The sequence below is a fragment of the Gracilinanus agilis genome, chromosome 5 (genome assembly GCF_016433145.1).
Source record: "Gracilinanus agilis isolate LMUSP501 chromosome 5, AgileGrace, whole genome shotgun sequence".
Classification (NCBI taxonomy): domain Eukaryota; kingdom Metazoa; phylum Chordata; class Mammalia; order Didelphimorphia; family Didelphidae; genus Gracilinanus; species Gracilinanus agilis.
Window position 1 is genome coordinate 49,939,420 of NC_058134.1, and position 23,379 is coordinate 49,962,798.

General features: G+C 37.0%; 1 protein-coding gene across 1 annotated transcript in view; it reads right to left on the reverse strand.

Annotated features, from left to right (window-relative positions):
* Positions 1-23,379, reverse strand: part of ANKIB1 (ankyrin repeat and IBR domain containing 1) — a 104,323-nt gene that overhangs the window by 16,482 nt on the left and 64,462 nt on the right. Inside the window, exons 9-16 of the mRNA XM_044678619.1 lie at positions 20,594-20,760; positions 18,866-18,954; positions 10,771-10,901; positions 6,758-6,892; positions 5,283-5,369; positions 5,127-5,193; positions 1,926-2,071; positions 350-528 (exon numbers count right to left, since the gene is read on the reverse strand). Coding sequence (XP_044534554.1) covers positions 350-528; positions 1,926-2,071; positions 5,127-5,193; positions 5,283-5,369; positions 6,758-6,892; positions 10,771-10,901; positions 18,866-18,954; positions 20,594-20,760 — 1,001 coding nt within the window. The remainder of the gene's footprint in view (positions 1-349; positions 529-1,925; positions 2,072-5,126; positions 5,194-5,282; positions 5,370-6,757; positions 6,893-10,770; positions 10,902-18,865; positions 18,955-20,593; positions 20,761-23,379) is intronic.

Below are 23,379 nucleotides of genomic sequence, written 5' to 3' on the forward strand. Positions count from 1 at the left end.
GTCTGAGGCCAGATTTGAACCTAGGACCTCCCATCTCTAGGCCTGACTCTCAATCCACTGAGCTACCCAGCTGCCCCTCCCCTTATTTCTGAAATTACAGAGTCTTGTTAATTCTTGAAAGCCATATAATATATTGTTCAGAATGCCAAGAAAAGGGAGACTGCATGCACTAGGAAACTCTTTAAAGTTAATTCTTTCTTCCATACCTAATATTCTAGATAGAAATTCCTCCTAGGAATACAAGTTCTATTGGGACAAAATTTGGGAGGAAATGATTGCTACTCCAAAAAAGTTACCATAAATTGGCTTTAAGACTTAGCAAACTCAGCCATGTGGCCACGTTCTGTACCTGCGCCTTGGTGCTTCTGGCGAGTCTGCAGGAGCGACTCCTCTCGCTACGGACGCCAAGAACTCTCGCCTCTTCTGCTGCACGAGACAGGCTGCCCGAATGATTTTGTGTCGAGGCGTGCGGAGATAAGGCCTATTTACTTTTTGCGCAAGGTCTTCAGTGACCATTTCTAGGTCTGTCTGTTTTAGGGGGGAAAAGATAGCCTGTGCTAAGAAAAAGTAGACGTTCCAGAACACACTGAAAACCTGATTTCTCATTCTAACTTTCAGATGGAAAGCACAGCTCAGTTTTGTGAGCAGGTTACGATGATCTAGCAAAGTTAGACTCCTATTTATGACGTGTGTGGCTGGTTTGGGGTTCATGTCATTGTTCAGTGTCTGAAGCCACCTCGCATTCAGGAAAATAGCGTTCTCTCAACAAGAAGGCATTCTCCATGTGTTCACTTGTGCTAGCTGAAGAGAGGACAGAGCAGGCCCCACCGTACTCTTCAGAGAATGAATGAATATGTCAGCTGGGGACAGGAAGAAGTATTCGGAGCTGCCAGCACTGCACACACAAGTGCTGGAGGGAGGGCGAAGGAAGACCAAGACCATCACACGTAACAGCTAGCTAAGAAATGCTTTGTGAAACAAATGAGTTAAAGTTGGGCTGTGAAGCGAGTGCTCCATGTGGAAGGGGTTGGAGAAGGGGATTTCGGAGACTGGTGTGATGAGGGTAAGAACAATAGGAAAGAAGACAACCTGGTTCTAGCCATGAGGCTAAGGTGAGTGCTGGTGTGCGACAGACATGAGCATCAGGGGTTAGTTATTTCTGCTCTTAAATGACAATTCCTCTTCTGTAGGTTCCAAATGAAATACACTGTACTTTATATTATAAAAGGAAGTGCCATTTTCTGGCTTTGTGACTGCATTTTAAAATGTCATCTCTTTTTTTCTCAAATAAGAGGCTGTTTATAGAACTATCAAGATAGCCATTGTTTTTTCATGCTTCTTAAAAATCTCAGAAGGAAAATTTTACAGTCTTAAACCTTTTGTATAGTTGCACAATGTAAGATTGAAATTAAAATCCAATAACTCCAAGCATTATATTTTATAAGATTTATTAATAATCACTTGAAGTAGAAGAAATAAAAGGGCAAAAGTAAAAGCCTGAGTAAAGAAAAGTTTTCCCAGCTGCATTCATGGGAAAAGAGAGAGGGGCAGGGCCACACATACTTTATTCTCCAAAATGTAAGGAGATAAGGTGAGAAGGAACATGGGAAGCTGGGATTTAAGAGTCCTGGGGTTCAAATTCTAATTATACAACAGTAAAAGTCAATTTCTCAGGGTTTGAAGAAACAAAATTTTCATTTCTTACTGGTAAACTTATTGACATTTAATAATAAAATGAAAAATCAATAACAATTCAAGTATAAAAACAACTAATCTAGAAATGTTCAAAGGTAAACTATGCCTAGTTTAGTGCTAAAAGGGAAAGAAAATGATTATCTATGGCAATGTTATATACGTGCTTGCATTGGCAGCAAATACACTAAGAATGTTATTGTATAAACCTAATAATAAAAGCATCATTTTACCTGCATAAGTTCAAATATTTCTTTCTTTGTGCTTTTAGGTTCCAAAAAAAATCCATATGGATAAGAACACTTGAGAATGCGTCGAGTTTTTAGGAGCTCTTGAACTGCATCTTCGATAAAAGTGGTGTCTGGACAGCCTCCTTCAGCTACAAGGTAATCCGGGCACTGTGAAAAACACTGTTTCTCCACAGCTATACTATTATAACAAGCAAATGTGATTTCTTTAAAAATAAAAATGTAGACAAGGAATCTTCTCCCTTAAGCAGAATTACCTTTAAAATAGTTTCATTATGGAAATTATTTAGAAAATTTTTTAAAAAACGTAAATCCTTTACTTAGATGGATGATTTCAAGAAACAATCAGAGAGACTATTAGCTAGTATGAATCAATTTTGACATTTTAGTTTAAGTGCCTTTTTGGCCCTAAGAATCACTTTATTCAATCCTACCATTAACTAAATCTCTCGAATGATCCTTAACCCCTTAAAAAAAAAATAAACCCTTACCTTCTGTCTTAGAATCAACAGTAAGCATTGGATCTTCCAAGGCAGAAGAGCGACAGGGACTAGGCATCTGGGGTTAAGTAACTGGCCCAGGGATGGCCTAGTTCTCTATGCATCCATTAAGTCATATGGCTGTCCCTCTCAAATGATCCTTATGGAACTTTGCTATCTATAAATTACAACTATCTTCTCAAAGAAAGTTTCTGAAAACCTTTGGACCCAAAGTGATGGGAAGAAAAGAAAATGCAATTCTCTTGATTAGTTCCTGGGCAGATAATACTAGAGAATAAAGAAGCCATGCCAGAAGAGGGTGGGAGTTTCTTCAGGATCTGAGCCCTTTGGCTTTCAGAATATTTTCATGAGGGAATCCTATAAATTTCATTGGTTTTCCATGTCTATGCTATGAAGTTCAGGTTTTGATTAGTCCTTAATTAGAGAATATCTTGATCTCAGGTTCTAGGTATGAACTAGAAAAGGGCATAAAGCTATATTTGGAAACATTAAAGTTTTGTATTAAATAATGAACAGAAACACAAAAATTCAGTTTCAAAATCACATGCAATAAAACTCAACACCTGAATGATGAGTTTTAAATGTAAACATGTTCCTTGTAAAATAATCTTTTCAGATTTGCCTTTTTAAGTCATTAATTTGCATTTTTTTCCCCAAGCTTAAGAGAGAGAGGCAAAGAGGGGATAAAAGTATGACTGGGGAAAAGGATGAGGAGATAGAGGGAAAAAAAAGATTTCATATTGTAGGATATTCCAAAAATCCCGGTGACATTTTAAGCTTTAATAGCCCTGTAGTGGGAAGGGTTCAACCTGGGGCAAAATAAATTTTATTAAGGTTTAATAGCTTAAAACTTTTGATATACCCTACATTGTACTTTGATGATAATAGCTGGCATTTACACGGCACTTTACAGCCATGATCTCATTTGATCCTCACAACCGTAACTCAGGAGGAGGTACAAATATTGTTGTGTCTAATGTAAAGATGAGAAGTGAGTGAATGCTGTGCAGTATCATTATTCATCTTCATACTGGACATGTTTTACAGTTATAAACTGGACATTGAAACATATTTCCTCGAGAATCCTGATCAGGGTAGAATTGAATTCATTAGTGGTTGTTTATGAAGGCCCATTCTCTGGCAGGCTCTGTAGAGTTTATTGAGAGAATAATTAGAACCCTGTCACTTTTCAAGTTAAAGAGACAGTTCTTCACCTCTTTTCTTTGTCCTTAGCTTGCCACGCATTTATTTACGTGCACATGGAGAAGCATGTAGATGTGTCCAAGATTTGAAGGCAGGGACAGTGATACTTTCTGGGTGGCCGGCACGGGGCCTTGGCCATAGCTGATGCTCGATTAGAATGCAGACATTTTGGGACCAGGATATTTCTGGCTCATTGTGCATGGCAGCTAGAGTTGTAGTAAGGAATTCCCCTATGCTAGAGCTGAGAACACAAAGAGGAAGGTAGGACAGGCCTTACTTTCTAAGAGCTCATACTGGACATGACACTGGACAAAGGAGAATCAGCTCAAGATTGGGGAGGCCCTGACGGTGCTGGGAGCACCTGGAGGGTAGCCTGGGGCGAGATCTGGGCCCAGCACCCTGGGCTATGTGTGGATCTCAAGCACAGGGAGGCTCTGCTCAGGAGGGATTAGCACAGCAGGAGGTTACCAGAACTGCTGACATTTCTGTTTCCATTCAAACAACAGTTCCTCCCATCAATTAGGCCATGTGAGGGACACAGAGATGAATAAGATGCTCTCTCTACCCTCAAGGAGCTGACAATGGAGTGTGAGAAAACCCACAAAAAAACACCAATGAAATTAGAAGATAGGATGTGTGCTGTGTGATCTTGGACAAAGGGTTTCCCATCACTAGCCTTTAGTTTGTTAATTAAGTGAGAGATTTTGGTCAGACGATCACTAAGGAGCCTAGAATGATAGCCATGGAAGCAGGAAGTCCTGGATTCTAATCCTGCCTTTGAGGCTGAGCAGCCATGTGTGCAAACTGAGAGACTCTACCTCCCTGGGCCCAAGTTTCCTCATCTGACAAGCAGGCAATGATGGTGATTCTGACCCATTCTTACTCTTGAGGAAGGGCTGACAATTGAACTGGGTCTTTTAAAGAACACAGAGAATTGTGTCTGGTGGTAATGGAGAGGAAGGGGCTAGTAGGCTGGGAACTCAGCACATGAAGAGAAGGGAGAGACATTCAGGATGACAGGCACAGGCTGCTGAGATGAGCAACAAACCTGAAAGAGGCCACTTTCGAGCATGGCCAGAAAATGCCTGAAAGGAGTTTCATGTATAATTGCCATAGAACGTTAATGAGAATCAGAAGAGTCTAACTTAGCCAGGGGGTACTATTTGGTACCTTAACTGCTTAAAAAAGCAGAGGATCATACAAATTCAAAATGGCAACAAAAGATGAAAATATAGCCTGAGAATTCTTTTAGCCATTTTATTTAGAATTAACTTTTGAAGGTTTCAAATATAAATTCAGGTTAAAAATCATCAGCTATGCAAAGGCATTTGCTTTCTTAAGGACATTAATTTCACATGACATTTTGGATCTCTCTCTCTCTCTCTCTCTCTCTCTCTCTCTCTCTCTCTCTCTCTCTCTCTCTCTCACACACACACACACACACACACACACACACACACACACACACACACATACGACTTACTTCCAATGAGAGCTCTACTCAACTGTTCCATCTTTTCTTTGGCTGTTTTTCGAAGGCGTTGTTCTAACTAAAGAGAAGGAAAAATACCATCAGCCAGTTTAATCTCTGGATGAATTATCGAAGAACTCAATTAATCTGAGGCAGTTTGGGAAATACCTGATAGCTGAGCTCATGATTCTTAAATCTTGTGTAATAATGCATAAATCTGTCAAGTTCTTGAAACCTTCTGTGTTTCTTCTCAGCCTATAAACAAAGTACATAATCAATAACTCATATAAGACCCATGAGCTACTAACATTGAATGTTTTAACAGAAATAATATGATTCATATGCTTTAAAGAAAAATCAACTGTGGCACAGTGGATAGTGCCAGGTCTAGAACCAGGAAAACTTATCTTCCCAAGTTTAAATCTGGCCTCAGATTCTTATTAGCTATATAACCCATGGCAAGTCACTTAAAACCTCTTTGCCTCAGTTTCCTCATCTGTCAAATGAGCTGGAGAAGGAAATAGTAAATCATGTAGTATCTCTGCCAAGAAAAAGAGTTGGACACAACTGAAATGACTGCACTATAATAAAAATGAAAAATAATCTTACATAAAGAAGACAGTGACATAAATGAACAAAAGCTGATACCTGAATTGAAAGAAGTGCTTTTTTAAAAACATATTTCACAATGACTTCTTAATAAGGCAATTTGTGGGGTATTATTTTTTTAGACTAAGTTTTATTGTGATGACCCACTGTGGTAAGAGAGTAGCAGAAGCTCTGGCAGGTCTCATTACCAACCTTTAAAGGCTTGGCACATAAACTTGGGGGACAGGGGTGGCATCTTTGAGGACTAGCTTAGCTAGGTGTGGTTAAGAAATATGTACTACCAGAATTAGGCACCAGATACTACATAGCACCCCAAGGAGACATTCTGCTAAGGGAAGGGAATCAGCACCGATATAGGCCTATCTAATATGTGCCAGACTCTGTGCTAAGAACTTTTACAAATATTATCTCATTTAATCTTTGCAACAAACCTGCAAGGTTGGTGCTATTTTTATCCCCCTTGTTGCTAAGGCATATTAGTCCTGCCTTGGTCAAGGAACTGATGAAGGGAGAACCTAGAGGGATGAACTTTGAAATACTGAAGAACTTTTTAGTATATTCATTGAGAAATGGACTATCTGTCTATGAATATGTACAGACAAGTTACTGTCTGTCTATACATCCCTCCCCTTCCTAAAAAACAAGTAAGGGGGCATCTGGGTAGCTCAGTGGATTGAGAGCCAGGCCTAGAGACGGGAGGTCCTGGGTTCAAACCTGGCCTCAGACACTTCCCAGCTGTGTGACCCTGGGCAAGTGACTTGACCCCCATTACCTAGCTCTTACCACTCTTCTGCCTTGGAGCCAATACACAGTATTGACTCCAAGACAGAAGGTAAGGGTTTAAAAAAAAAAAAAAAAAAGTAAAACCCCAGCTTACTTTAGGGAGGGCACAATATTGAGGAGAGATCTCTATTGACACCAACACCGGGGCAGGTGGGAGAGGCAAGAACCAAATGGGAAGTGCAAAAAGACTTCAGCCGCACTTTAGTCCCAGTCTAAACTGGCTGGGCCTTTTGGTTTTAGGCTCATCTCACCTCCACTGTCATTTCCTTGGACTGCTCTTCCACATGCTGAATGACCTCATATCGAGTACATCGGTAGTAGCCTCCAGTAGAAGAGCTATGCTTCTTCCATTCTTCCAGGCAAATCCAGCAGAAATCATATTTGCACTTCAGGGAAAAACAAACATACATACACACACACACAAACATTCTTTCATATTAACATGTGGGTTAACTTCCTTCTTGATATAAATGAGAAGAGAGTAGGAAAAGCTGAATGAAACGCTGTAAGGATTCTGAGTCAATGAGTAAAGAAGGAAAGGAAGGGTTTTGCTATTCAAGGAAGAAGCTATGACATATGTGGCAAATGAATATGGATATTATTAAATGTTTCATTTAAATAATATAATTTAGGACAGGAAGGAAAACATGGGTTGGTTACTTTCCTAAAATGCCATGTTTATTATCAATAATCTTGCTGCTCCTTCACTGTTCTTGCCATGAAAAGAGATCTACCACTTTCTAGAAATGGAAGCCTGGAAAAATACAAGGCTATCTGCAGACAACTCTCCTTCCCTTTGGGTACCATGTGAATGTTATTCTATCTAGGTGTGGGCAAGCAATATTCCATTATTCCATTATTTATTTTTAATTATTCACACCAGAATACAAATCCAAAGATAATTACATTGTATCAGATATAGAGATGGAATATTTCCATAATATATGAACAAATTAGTGGCATTTATTATTATTTGTAAAATTATTCATCAATTTTTCAGTCTAACACATTTAAATTTCTTCATTCAAGAGAAGGTGCCTCCTTTGATGCCTCATTTTAAGGTAGAGATAGAATTGGTTCTTGAAGGTCTTGCCAATAGATTTTAAGCTCTGATATGTCCTACCAATGTGAAAAGTCTTCAAAGTACAGAAATTGTGATAATAAGTCTCTGTGTTTGAGGAAATTTGGAAAAAGTCATCAATTCAGTTTAAGTTTTAGATCAATGCAATTTGAAGAACATTCATGAAGCTGTTGAGTAATGATCTACACTGGCTAAGGGAGTAGTCATACTGATGAAATAATAGATTCCCTGTAGATTAAGTATATATTTTTAATTACATCTAGAAATTACTAACATTTGCCCTTTTTCTTCATAAAAACCATGGAAAGCTTGAAACTATATAAAAATGAACACTCTTGTTATTTAAATAGGTTATCAAAAGAAATTTATATAATTATATCTTATCCCTGATAATAAAAAAAATAAATCATTTTATCATAAAAAAATTTATTGAGAACCTGCAGGCTCTATAAGTAAAACTACATGGTAGATGCTAACTTGGAACTGCAATTACTATGATACAAAATAATTATCTAATTTAATCTCAATAGGCTATTACTTTCTATGAGTTGTCTTCTCCTTCACACTTATTTTTTTCATTCTATAAATCTCTTTTAATTATCTAGCCTGCTTTTATTCAATACAAAATATGCCACGTATACATTTCATTTATAAAGCCTATAAAGGTTTTAATGTTTAAAATACAAGCGAAATTACTTGAAATTAATCTCTATTTTTTTCTTGACAAATACACTTAATCAGCTAACATAAATAAGTTTATAAAATAGATTTATATTTAGGTTGCCACAGGTCTGCTTCTGTACTCCAGGGAAACAAAGTTGTTACAGGGCCCAAATGCCATCCAAATAGGAAAGCACCTACCACTGCAGACTTATTGGTCTCATTCACTCACCAACTCATTCAAATAAATTGACAGAGCATGTACTACTGGTGAAGAAAAAAACAAACATCCTATGTTGGTTTGCTAAAATTTGTCAGATTTGTTTGTTAATATATCAGCAATTTGTATGGAGAGAGATTCTAGCTAACAGTTTCCTTTTGTTAACCAAATAATCCCCAGATGCAAGTTAAGAACCAACTCGAATGGTACATTTATCATGAAACAAAAGATTACAAAATGACATAGCAATTAAAGTACTGAAGTACTTGGCTTTCAGTTTTAGTTTCTGAATTATTTACCAAATGGAGCAATGGTACTATGGGCTCATCCTTGGGGAAGCACTGCCTTTTTTTATAACAGTCCTTCTTTTCCTGCTTATTGGTTCTGACTTCTCAGGAAACTAAGACAACGTTTCTATCTTGATTTGTTACAGAGACCAAAGTCTATAGGAATCTAATTCCATATGTAGAAATCTGAACATTTCAGGCTATCCAAACTATATACTAGGGAAGGATACAAAAACACATTAGACGAAGTCCTTGTCTGTGTGTGCCCAGAACAAAGGCACTAAATAAATGTTTACAGATATGAATTATTGAATTTGAGAAGCACCTGCTGCTTAGTTTCATAGCTACTTCCATTACGGAAAAAATTAAGTTTACCAAGATTATAATATTAGCACATGTGAGAAATGAAGATATAATTAAGAGAAACTGGAAAGACTTGTATGTATGAACTGCTACAGAGTGAGGTGAGAAGAACCAGGAGAACAATTTATACTATAACATCAACAATGTAAAAACAAATAATTTTGAGAGACTTAAGAACTCTGACCAACACAATAATCAACCATTATTCCAGAGGATTGATAATGAAGAATGCTACCATCTACCCACTGAGAGAAAGATATTAGACCAATAATATAGGAAAATGAGAAATTAATTTTTGGATATGGCCAAAAGGGGAATATATTTGTCTTGACCATATATCTGTCATTTTGGTGCCTATATGAAAACTTTCATTTTCTTTCTAGCCCTGCATTCCAGCTTTATTGGTTCACATCACATCCCCCTTACATTGATATATTAACTTGTAGGAATATAGACAAGTTAAAGTAACATTGTACCTGCCATACTTCTCATTAATTTCAATTCTGCTACTAATAATATGAAACTGATAAGATGTTTCGATGCTAAAAAATAAAGTAACACTTTTAAAATATCTTTGCTGAGGTATCTTCAGCACCAGCTTTAGTGTCAAAGAAGGTTATAACAAATAGCCTCAAAATTATGTTTAAAATTAGTTTGTCTCAAGGCTCTTTACATTTATTTTGAACATAATTTTAAATTTTTAAGCAACTGAATTTAAGAAGATACATCCTACTCCTCTGATTCAAAAATTTTATTCAACTACATAATCTTTTCATAAAACAGTGAATGCCCACAATGATCAATATGTTAGTAGATGTAAATCTGTGCAATTTCTGTTTTTGATATGTGATAGTTTAACAGTTCCATGAAAAGTTAAGAGTACATGAAAATGCTATTTGCAGTTTAGGTTTTCTTCTCTTTTCTTTTCAAGACACGATTCCGTTATTTCAATCAATTAAAAAAACAGGTAGTTTATTAAGGACATTATTATTATTACTATTATTATTAAAGTGCTAAACATTAATTTCTTCAGGGTAGGGTGATACCAATGAGGTTATTCCTTCTATCAAAGTAGATGCACTTTACTAACCAGCATATATTAAAGGTGTCTTATTCTGAGGAAGGGTCTTTGGCTGTTCCCCTTTATTGCTTCTCACTGGGCTGGGTAATAGTGGTAAATAACATTTGTGCTTACTCTTCCTTTTCTCATACTAACATTGAGTTCAAAAGGGACCTTTTTAATGTGCTAATGTACTTTTAAAGAAATCACTACTTGAGTATAAAAGAGTCAAATTTGGTGAAAGCTTCTCATTCTAGCTAGAAGGTTTCATTAAATGATCCTTTGGTTTTAGGGAGAAAAATATTTAAGTCTATCTCTACAAGAACCTTGTAGATGATAAAAGAAACCACCCCCAACTCCTCAATGACAAACAATATTAGTCATCCCCTCCTGATATTCTTCAAGCTCTAACCCTAAATTTAATAAGAATTAATACTAATTTTATCAGTCACAACCAAAGAAGTCAAAATGCAATCTTAGAACTAATCTGAAACGCTACATGATTTACATGTACATCCATGCTGCTACCTTACTAATTAATAATCAAAGTTAAAATTCCATCTAGAATAAAAAGAAACTTCTCAAGCTCTTACCTTAGCACACTGCATGTGGTTGCAACCCTCATTCTTCTGTATAGGAGATTTACAGTTGGCACAAGGCTTGGAATTGGTTAACAACCAAAGACAATTGGCAGCATCTTCATAAGCTTCACTAACTCCCACAACTTTCAGATATCAAGTCAGAGAAAGAATAAAAGACACAGTACATAAGGTTATAAAAATTTTATATGATTATTTTCTTCCTTTAAAAAGACACTTATTTCCCTACCAAGATGAAAGCAAATGCTTTATGCAGAATTTAAAATAGAATAAAAGCAAGACTAAAACAAGTGGCACCCCAATGTCACAACTATGAAACCTATAGTGAAATAAATTCTTCTTGAACATTTGCCAGAATAAACTTTTTTCAGAATAGCAAAATTCTTTGAAGTGAAATCCTTGATTAAATGGTTAAATTATTATTTGTGCATGACTTAGTTTCTTGGACAAAAGAAATTTTTCTTCACTGAAATTAGCCAAACCATCAATCAGCTTCACAGCAGGCTATTATCAGAACAAATTTACATGGACTGAGAAATGCATGACAAATGCTTCTGAATTTTAGCATCCCCACCTATGTATATACTTGTGAACTTTAGTCACCATTTTGTGCTTTCTTCCAAATGTCAGCAACCTTTGTTTTAATTAAAATTATAATAACTGAATGTCATCATTAGCTTGCATGATTTTGATCCATTTCTACTTCTCAAACACTACTGCAACAAATATGTGTCACTTAAGCAATGTTTTGGTGGGGGGGGGGAGGGAAAGAGCTTTTCTAAAATACTATAATTTTTTCCCCTTTTATTCTTAAGGTATCTTGCAGCTTTAACCTGTAAGAGAGTAACAAATATATGATTTTTCCTTTCTGTAGATGAGGAAATAGATTCAGAGCAGCTTGGTGGTTGACACTTCAGAGTCTTGATGATAGGGGTAATCCCACATCTACTAGTGCATACTGCAAGCATTCCAGGCCTCTTCATCCTATGGGACTCTCTTCCAGTGACCTGTATTGATCTTCTAAAGGGCTCTATCTAAAATTTTCCTTCCTTGATGTCTCAACATTTCGTGGACCTCAATGTAACACACAGCTTTTCAGAGATAGTCTTTCTTCCTACTACAAGATGGGCACATTTTCCTTTCAATGCATCTGTCTCTGAGATAATCTTTTATATTACTACTCCAGGAAAATTCTTCCTTGTTTGTGTATTATTACAGCCTATTTATATAATACTAGGTTTTTGTCTATTGACTTAAAGTTGGCTTGCAAGTTAAATTTGTTGGATTCTAGTATCTTCTGCTTCACAGCTCTCTCTCGTATCATTTCAAGAATATTAAATGGGTCTTCATTTTAGGGAGAAGTTTAGAGTTATTGAAAGCACTGCACAATTTCCCAAATGCAATAGTTTCCTCTGCATATGTTCCATTCTGGGTTCAGTTTATTCTGCATATACTATCTCTTCACGATATATGTAATCCTGACATATCCATTCTTTGGGCTGTTCATCTAAATGCATACAACAATCTGGAAGATGGTCATGTTTCTTATACTTCATTTTTTTTCTGTGTGGGTAGTAAGGTTAAAATTCTTTTGACTGAGGATGTTATTTAGCAGGCTCTGCAATGCTCTGAGGTTTGGTGTCATTAGCACATTATCATCTGCAAACAGAAGCAACTAAAAGACCTCACCATCTACATAAGGACTGTCTTTCATCTGGACTTTGTTCTATACCAAATCAATGACCGTGGCAAACTCTTTTGGTATGCCTCTATCTCCCTGCTGCATTTCTTATTTTGTATTAATAATCAGAAGGTCAAATAAAGTTACTTCTTGTTAAACCTATAAAGGAACTTTGGATTACTTTAATATATTCCTGGAAGGCATCTTTTTGGAGGATCTTTTAGGGTAGCATTGTACTCTTTTACACTGTACAACAAAATATAATCTGTATTGATATCTGTTTTTAGACCACCTGATTTCCCTTTGTTCACTATCTCCCTTATAACAAAGATTTTAAAGAAAAAGAGGGGTAAAATCAGCAAAATTAATCAATATTCCAACGTTGGGACCCCTAAGTGCAGATCCAGAGACCCTCAGCTAGAATATCCCCAGCCATATTCTCCTTCCCTAATTTGGGCATGTTTTGTATCCCATATCCCTGGAAACCCTTGAAAGCAACTGTATCCCCAAGAGAATGCCTGATTTCCCAATACCCATGCAAGGTGTAAAGGTGGCATCACCCTCCAATCCCCATACATGATGGGAGGTTCTCTGTTAACCATTACCTGTTACCACATAAACATTTGTCTGTTACCACGATTATGTAGAATTTGCATAGAAACCCCAACTGGTTATAAAAATCCTCACTCCCTTCAATAAAGTTGCCATTGTTTGCCATCAGCATCTTTGGTCCATGTCATTGACCACCACCAGCCCTCCTGAGCCCACCTATATTCTTACCCCTCAAGACTCCCAAACAGGTGGTCCCTGACACTCCAACATTAAAAAAAAGGTATTTTATATGTGATATTCTACTCTCTCAGATCTCGCATCTGTAAAAGTGCAGAGCAGGAGCCTAGGGAGGTACTGAGCACAGAGCCAGACCAGGAATAGGACCAGGCCCTCTCCCAGGGGCCCAGTGCACTGACCACCGGTACCCTCTGCCAGGCCTGCTGGAACCTCTCGGCTTCCCCCATCGCAGGATCTCTCTGACCCTGACAGCCCCCCCCCCCCCGCCCAGCCCCCATGCTTCTGAGTTTCAAAAATAAAATAAAATAAAATTCAATTTTCTTATTTCCTAAAAAGGAGCCAGGGAAAGCCTTTTCTTGCTTCTTTGGAGCCAACCTTTTTCTTTGTAATTTTATAATCTTTATCTTGAATCATTGTGGAGGCTATTCTTGACATTTACATTGTTGTAGTCATTGGGAATATAGCTACTGTTTTTATTATCTCTGCTTACTACACTCTTTTACCAGTTCATGTGAGTCTTCTCATGCTTCTATTTATTTATGCAGTTTCTTACAGCACAGAATGTTTCATTACATTCCTGTCCCATAATTTAATTATTCTCCTATCAAGGAGCATATACTTTGTTTCCAGCATAAATATTTTCGTGCATGTGGAGCATTCCATTTAATCAATACCTTCTTTGGGTATATGCCTAGTATTGGAATCTCTAAAAACACCCATGTTCCCTGCTTCAGTGTCATCCTTGACTCCTCATGTTCTCTTACTGCCTCCCTCTCTCATATCCAACTGAAGATCAGTCTTTAAATTCTACTTTTTCAACATTTCTTCCCAATCTTTAGTTTTTCCCTGAGTACAAACCCAGTACTTTTCCCACCATATCATTGTGCCTCTCGAGGCAGTAAAGTTACAAGTGATTTTATATTATTATTATTTCTAGAAGTAGTCTATCCTATTTCTGTTTAACAACTTCATGAGGTCATTTTCCTTACTGCTATTAATGTAGCTTAAAGCTGTTTTCTTATATCAAAATACCAACTCATGCTAAGCAATGAGATAAAATATTGATTCTTTTAAATTGTCGTGCCCCATAGTTTAATTATGAAGCTTATTTTAAAAACCTAAACTGAATAGTTTATGTATTTATTAATATCTTACTAGATTAGGCACGCTAGTCTATCAAAATCTTTTTAAAAATTCAAATTGTCAAGTCTCCTAGCTTTGAGCCACCCACAAATCTGAAGAGCCTATTGAATCTACTGTTATCCAAGTCACTAATTGAACAGAATTGGACCAAGGGGAGACACTTGTGGGACACCTGTATGAGTTCTCTTCACCTTGATAACAAGTCCCTAATCACCAAATGATAGTCTGTTGAACTTGCTCCAAATCTGTTCAACTATACCAGGGGTCGGCAACGTATGGCTCTCAAGCCATATCTGGCTCTTTTGAGGGCCAGATATGGCTCTTTCTACAGAAGGCATAAAGTCAATTTTTTTTTCAGGCGCTGTTACAGGAGGGCGCACTGGGAGCACTGTATGGCTCTCACAAAATTACATTTTAAAAAATGTGGCGTTTATGGCTCTCACGGCCAAAAAGGTTGTTGACTCCTAAACTATACCATCATTCAGTCCACCTCTTTCAATCTTATCCACAAGGATACTGCAACAAATTTTGTCAAATTCTGCAATGGAATCTAGGAACACACCAGCCAGTCAGGAGCTTTTCATGATAAAAAGATTCTCATGTATAGTGACCAATGATTCCCTTTCTTAATGCTCATAAACTCTCCCTTTAATAACATGTTCTGGAATTATGGAAGGAATTTAAATTAAAAAGACCATCTTTTAATTCAAAGAACCACTCATTCCTCCTTTTTAAAAAAATCAGAGCATTTCTCCATACCTAGTTCTATGGCATCTTTCTCCTCCTCCAAAATCAGTTTTTCAAAGTTCACTGGAAGTGACTTAGCAAGCAATAGCATTTATAAGGTCTTTACAATAACCCAATTTTTCTTTCATATCTGGTGATTTGAACTGGCTGAAGATAGTTAGAGGTTCTCTTACCTACCACCATAACATATCTCAGATCTGCTATTAGCCAATTTAATTCTAGATTTCCCAGGCTGACAATCTTTTTCCTTGGTAGGAAAACAAAAGTAAAATAAGAAATAAGCAGTCTTGACTTTTAGTATTCCTGATGTTATTTTTATTGGACTCTTCTTATACTCTTCAGAATTCACATTATTTGCCCTTACTTCTACTTTTTGAATATGTCCCTTAAATTTGTGTTGTTGAAGATTTCTCTGTATGGCCATTTCTGTTTCCTGAGAGTTTCCTTTTGCTTCTTCAATAGAATCATTTGTGCTGGTGTCCTTAGATTTTGTTCTTCAAGTAATCCTAACAATCTTAAGCTAATATTACTCATAGAATGGTAGCCACAGAATGCTAACTCTACTTGTTCTGTGCTCTCTGACATTTGTGCTCTGTAATGCTATGTTTGGCTTTTCTTTATTCACCATGAACTCTAAGAGACCATACTCTCTCCTATAAGGGTCTCCAACTTGTTCCTGTAATGTCTAAGTATGACTGATTCTTTTTCTAGGTGTTTAAAAATTATATGCTTAAAAATTTGTTGGATTTTGCTAGGGATGAACTTTAAATTTTTCTAGAACTTACCTTTTTATCCTTTCAAAAAATTGACACTTGCTTGTTTCCAACCCAGGGGCATTTCCATGGTTCTCTATAATTCCTCATAGATCACTGATAATAGTTTGCTCTTCATGTATGAAAGCTTATTACCCTAAGATATAATTTACTTGGGTTAAGTAACTTGAATTTACTTAAAGTTTGAAGTTTACTTTTAATATGCTAGGCTTCCCTACTAAATAATGTTCTACAACTTTTCAGTCAAAAAATGATTCTCCTTGATAGTGAAGAATGAAGAAAAATAGTTATAGTTCTTTTTCAGTACTATCTACCAATACTGCACCACTGATCCCATGTGTTAGTCTATCTTCTTCGTCTAACACACGATAAAAAGCCTTTTGTATTAGTCTTAGGAGGTTTTCAAAGTTTTAAGCCACGTAGACCTCCTGAAAATATTCTTAAGGGTCTATGTGTCTTGTTAATAAGTTCCTAAGAAAAATACAATTTTAAATGAAATGTTTCAAGGTGTAATTCGAACCCCCTAATATACATACATAAATATATGTAAATGTATATGTTAAATGGAACATGCACTTCTGGGTGGCTAAAATTCACTTTAGAATTTGTCTTTACAGAGACTAGGATAACCGACTAAAGAGCTAACAGGCCTAAAATACAAGGGCCTGATGTACCAACTCATCAGAGCATCCCTTGAGGTTTGTGACTGGCTGGCTGTACAATAGATTGGTGGGAAAAGAGAATAAGCTGAGGAAGTAGAGAGTTAAAATATATGAAGCAAAAAAATCCAGTGAGATAAGACTAGAAAGGAAAAAGGAAGGACTATTACTTCTTTCTTTTTGAGGAATCATCGTCTGGTGGAAAATCTAATTAGAGATAATAAGTTTTTATATTTTTCCTAAAAACAAAACAAAAAGAAAAGCAAAAACTACATTGGGCAGAACTGCGGGGCAGTATATTTTATCTGGATAAAATTCTCAAGAGGGACAGAGCATTACCAAAGTACTGGAATTAGTACAATTCAGGAAGGAGGCAGATAGTCCATCAGAGCTATAGACTAGGGATTCTGGAACCAGATTTTCAGTAAATCTTTAAGGGACCAAACAATAAGGAGCTCAGAATCAGCAAAAGCTAACACTATCTTTGTAGTTTTCTAATCCTTTGTATCACAAAAGTAGTTAAGTACAACAATTAACTTGATGTTTCCTTCTTCTTTACTTAAGATTGTTCAGTATCCAAAAGAGATGATTATAAACACTTTATGTAAGTAGGTCACTGATATGCACTGATAGGCAGGTGGGACTGAAATCTGGAAGACTTCAACTCAGCTCTGGCTTTAGACACTTACTATGTGACCCTGGGCAAGTCACTGACCAGTTTAACTCAGTTTCCTGATCTGTAAAAATGAACGGGAGAAGGAAATGGCAAACCACTCTAGTATCTTTGCCAAGAAATCCCCAAATGGGGTATGAAGAGTCAGGCACAGCTGAAACAAATGATCACCAACAAATGTCGTCCCATTCAAAGGAAGCACTTGAATTGGGAGGCAGATACACGCTAGCTTTGTGCCCATGGATTGAAGTGATGCCTGGGAAACATATTACAGTAGGAAAAGCTCTGAGGCTCTGTGTGTGTTGTTGACAAGAATATATTAAAGGTGACATGATGCTAACTATGACGATAGCTTCATGTGAGACATACAGAGAAATATCAATCTCGTCAAAATACTTCTCTTTCCCCCCTAATAGAATCATTTGCAAATGGATCATCAGACTGTCATTCTTGAAAACCTTCTTTTTTCCTCTTCTAGTCAATAAACATTTTCTAAGTGCCAACTAGGATTCAGGAGCTTGAATCTTCACTGCTATTAAAGTTGTGTGTGTCTAAGCCTGCTTTCTAAATCTCAAAAAATAACATGCTTGCTTACTTCTCTATATTCCTCTCATTTAGCAGCAGCCAGGTCTTCCTTTTTTTTTTGGTTACATTTCGATAAAAGAAGTTCACAAACATTACTACCTTGATAACAGTTTTGTGTTTTGCATCCAGAACATCAACCATGTCCTCTCTGGCTGATGTGGCCTGGAACAGACTTGCTCCAGGAGGGGAAAGTAAGCAGCATTTCTCACAGCCTTGTGTGCTTTACTAATCCCATCTCATCTGATCCTCCTCCCTCCAGGACAACACAGAGATACAGTCCTGGGGCTCCTCCTTCAAGGGTCTCCTGGGAAGCCACTGGCCAGCTCAGTCAGCCCACATGGAGACATCTAAAGACCTAATATTGTTTCTGGCTTCTCAGTTACCTATGCCTATGAAACACCAGGCTATTTTTGTAGCAAAGGGAGAAGTTCTCATCAAATAGCTGTCAGTCACTGAGAATGATTTCCTAAAACTTATCTCTTATAGGTATTGTCTGAGCCTCCAAATATAGCTGCTGAAAGGTAGCAAAATTAGCTCAGATAAGTCTTCCCTGTTGACATTTACTTTCCTAGTTCCAGATGAACAAAGGAAATGAAAAATTTTAAAGGGCTAAGAGGGAGGAGACTAAGTATAAGGACTAGAAAAACCAATTTCTCAATAAAAACAAAATCCCACGTATCCACAGAGCTGGATTTAACATAGGAGACTATTTAAAGAAGCTGTCAGGAAAAGCAGTAGAAGGGAGCTCAACACTCTAGAGACCGGTCTGTGCCCGGGGAAGGCTGGGTTCTTCTAAGTAATGTGACTATAGTCCAAAGGAAGAGCAGAGGTGGATGGTGGACAGCTCAAAGTAGCCGAGAGTCATGACCTAAGTTTTAGGGCTTGCTGAGAACTGATGTTTAAACCTTTCTGCTGTAGGTATAGAGGAGCTACAAGGTAAAAACTCTGAGAAGCACTTTTCCCCAACGAGTAAGGAAGGCCACCGAATCACATCACATCTTCAGAGTACATAACTTAAGTGTCTCAACATTTGGCTTACGTTCTTCTGGTTTCATTTCTGTTATCTTTTGCAGCCAATTCTTCCATGTTTGGCAGTCACAAGGCTCATGTGCTTCACCAAGGCACTCCCTAACAGGAAAAATAGAAAGCTATTCAAAAAGTGTAAATATTTTCTACAGAGTTTAAAGAATTTTGTATTTTTCATGTAAGAGAATTAGATCAGAATTATTATTCTCATTTAAAGATGAGGAAATAGGTGGACTCTCTTGAGGTTACAAAAATAAATTCATGGCATATTTGTAAAGTAAAAACAGCTATGAAGCATTTTAAGGTTTAAAAAAGGCTTTATCTACAACTCGTTTCATCTTCACCACATCTCTGTACAGTAGGTATTATTATCATCATCTCCAATTTAGAGATGAGGAAACTAAGGGAAGTCAAATGACTTATCTAGGGTCATGTGTGAGGCTACATTTGAACTCAGGTTTTTGACTCCAGTCCCATATACTTTATTCACTGTCCCACTCTCTAATAAGATCTGAAGAATCAAACTACTATTTAGAAACTTTTCTTTAGTTTAGAAAATCAGGAAAAATTTCCATGTAGAAATTACTTAGCATTTGTATAATCTTTTTGTAGGATTAAAAACTATACATTTTCCGTGATTAAACTCAACTGTCTTTGATTTTAAGTCAGTCCTAGGAGCTTAACATAATTTAGGTTACCTTAACTGGCTTAAGCTACGACTCAGTGACATAAGCAATGTGGCACATAAGCAATTTAAGAAACATAAGAAAACTAAAACCCAGCTCTATGGCAAATGGTAAATTTATAAGTTAAAAAAAAAAAAAAGAGGGGGGAGCACTAAGCTTCAGGAGTTGCACATGTACAATCACACTGAACTCAAGCATCATAAAAATTCCTTCCTGTATATAAAATGATAGATCACAAAGCCAGAAAAATAGTATTGAATAATGCAAAAAGCTCCAAGTTCTCTCCAGTAAGCCTAACATTTTATATACACAGGCATCATTTTACTATCTTCCATAGGAATATAGTTCTAATTTTATATAGTCCCAAGCACAGTGCTAAGTAAAGAATCAACTAGTGGGTTCTAAAATATAGTCTAGGGATTCCTGTGGGTTCCCAAGACTTTTTCAGAGAGCATTTCTGATATAAAGGGATCTTGAGACCAAAAAGTTGGAGAACCAATGGCAAACATTCAATAAATGTATTTAGTGATTTATGATACAAGTCAAAGGATAAATTTTTACTTAAGAAATTCAATTTGTAACCAATTTTGCTAGAATGAGCTAATTCTCAACAAGGGATACTTAAATCTAGTTTAAAGTTGATACTTATTGTCATACTATACTAAACTTCAAACTTTAAGTAAATTCAAGTTACTTAACCCAAGTAAATTGTATCTTAGGGTAATAAGCTTTCATACATGAAGAGCAAACTATTATCAGTGATCTATGAGGAATTATAGAGAACCATGGAAAGGCCACTGGGTTGGAAACAAGCAAGTGTCAATTTTTTGAAAGGATAAAAAGGTAAGTTCTAGAAAAATTTAAAGTTCATCCAACAATTTTTTAAGCATATAATTTTTAAATGGTGATTAAAAATTCATATACATAAAATATTAAGGATTTAATTCTAGTATTAGAATGTGGTGGCTAAATAAAATTTTATCAAAATCTATGACAGAGCTTAGTAAGACTACATTTTGAAATACTAAAGAGACTAATTCATCATATTAACTAACCAGCAGAAAAGATGTCCTTTCCCACAATCAACGGCAGGAGCTCTCAGCAATGGAAAGCTGAGTGAGTCAGAACCAGATGTATTTGACCCTTGCTTTGTTAGTCTGACAGCTCTCTCACAGCCTGGTGTAGGGCACCATTTAATTGCAGGATTATTTTCAACAAAGGCCTGGGTGAAAGAAAATACCAAAGAAAGAAAATTATTTTAATTTGTAAAAGTCCAATTTTAAATCCTGATTTGTGATAAAAGATGTCTAATGCAACAAAAGCCAGGTCCAGTACCCTTGTCATAAAATAAAATAGCACTGCCTATAAGTCATTTTTTAAAAGGAAAAATTATACTCAATTCAACAACTACTACAGTTTTTCATTTAAGTATATAACTCATTATTTCTTTTACCAAGATACCAGGTAATGATAAAGGGAAATTATAATTAAATTCAGATAAAATATAATGTGACTGCAATGTTTTTATATCCTGCTTGCCAAATAGAGCTGATCTGTTGAAAGAATATTACTATAAAGAGCACTTTAATTGTGAGCATTGTTGCCCAAATCACTATGTTTTTATGTCCAAGTAAAAGTTCACTCCTCAAAATAGGTGTTATTCTATGAATGATCTGTTACTGGTCTAAGTGACATTAACTCTTAAAACAAAGACCTGGTAGAACATCAAATAAAATAACATTATAACAGTTTGCATTTACATTAAACTTGAAAGTTTAAAGTGTTTCCCTTACAACAGCCCTTATAGTGCAAATATTTATATTCTTATTTTCCAGATGAGGAAACTAACACTAAGAGATTAGACTTGACTTGCCCAAAGATAGGCAGGGAGTAACAGAACTACAACAAAACCAAAACCACTTTTGTGAAAGAAGGTACTTACTGCACCTACCACCTATTGTTAGTATAAATCAACCTCTCTAGTTAAGATTAAGCCCAATAAGGAATTAAGTTACTAATCAGACCTGAGAAAGAATACATTTTCAGGTATGAAAACTGGAAAGTCTTAACTTTCTCTTCCATTAGCAGAACCATAAGCTAAAACCTCCCTGTGGTATAGATCTCATTCTAGTTCCTCACAGCCAGTAAAAACTAACCCGAGTTAGTTGGCAGTACAGCTATGGGGCTGACTTTGTTGAGGCTGTAGTAGAGAAAGGGCTATACTCTGGGTCAGGAGAGTCTGAGTTTGAATCCTAGCTCAGACTTTTACTAGATCTGTGACTGACCAAATCCCTTAACTTCTCTCAAAATCAGTTTTCTTATCTGTCAAATGGAGATAACACCATCTTCCTCCAAGGGACATTAGAAGGGCATAAAGAGATGATCTGTGTAAGGTGTGTTACAAATCTTCATGCGCTACATATATGCTAAATGTTATTAAGCTCTCTGAGAACCAGCCATCCCCAGGATAGAGAGCTCAAGCCCAGAGAATTGATCACAAGACAAGAGTTCTTTGGCCAAAACAAAGAAAAACACAAGATGGCCCCAAGCCCTAGGGAGGGCCGTAATGATTCTGTGATAGGGTGGAAAGAAAAGGAAGTGAAGAATCATCTAGCTTTTGGACACAACTTCGATTAGGACTCTAGCTGTGAGGTCACTGACTAATGAACAAACAAGCTGACATACTTCTGGGAAAAATGGCACTATGCCAGTATTGACAAGGATAACTTCTAATCTGGCCAGTACACACACACACACACACACACCCCTTGTCTGCCACGTTCTGTTGTTAATCTGGGAGCTTATTGAGGGCTGGGATTGTTTTTACCTTCTTTTTATCCCTATGTGCTGCTACTCTGCCATCATCACTTAGTAAACTTTTCTTTTAGAAACACTCCATAAAACCTGTTCTATCTATTCCAAATCCTTTTTGCAACTGTCAGATAAGCCTTTCTTTGACAAGAATTTCAGGACATGGCTTCTTCTTCACTTCTGTCCTTCCCTTCATATTTGGGGACTTAATCTTCTGTCACCATCTTGGTTGGTCAATCTTTTAACTCTTAACACCTCTTATCTTCACTCTTCTTCGGCATTACAAAGGAAAAATTAGATTCTTGCTTTGACTAGCACCTATAAGAATTATACCTCTGTGATCCAGAATTCTGAAATTCTTCTCTTTAGCCTCCGCTTCTCTATCTTTCAATTTCACCCTCAGCTTGAATCCTGCACCTATTCTTTGTCCTTGGACATGGTTGACTTGTTCTACCCACACACAAATCAGTTATCCCAAATCCTTTTGTCACCTAGCCCTATTGTCAGTTAGTCCCAGGTTACCCCATTTTTCTCTGATCCTCTCCTGTCCCTGGCCCAGGCAGGGATGGCCTGGGTTCTACGAGATCCCTTCCAGCTCAGACTCTTAACTTCATTTTCCGTTAGCAGCCCCTCTTGGCTTGACTCCAGGAGAAGCTGCTCACTTTCAATCTCATCACCAGGCAAAAAGACTCAGGTTTTGATACTCTCCACTTTCCCAACTCACCCACAGCCATCTCCACACTCTGACTAGAATAGAAGCAATGACCTCCTCCCTAAGTTTTCCTTTTGAGAGGGCTCACAGCCTTCCAGGTTAATTCATTTTCTGTCAGCAGCTCTGTGGGGGCTTTGAATCTCCAGAACACCATGGTCCAGAAGCTAGTAACTTCTCCCTGCCAACCCCAATCCCTTTCAGCTTTCTTTTGTGGATTATCTTCTCTTATTAAATTGGAAGCTCCCTGAGGGCAGGGACTACCTTTATTCTTTTCTTATTTGAATCCCAAGCACTTGACAGTGTTTGGCACACAGCAGA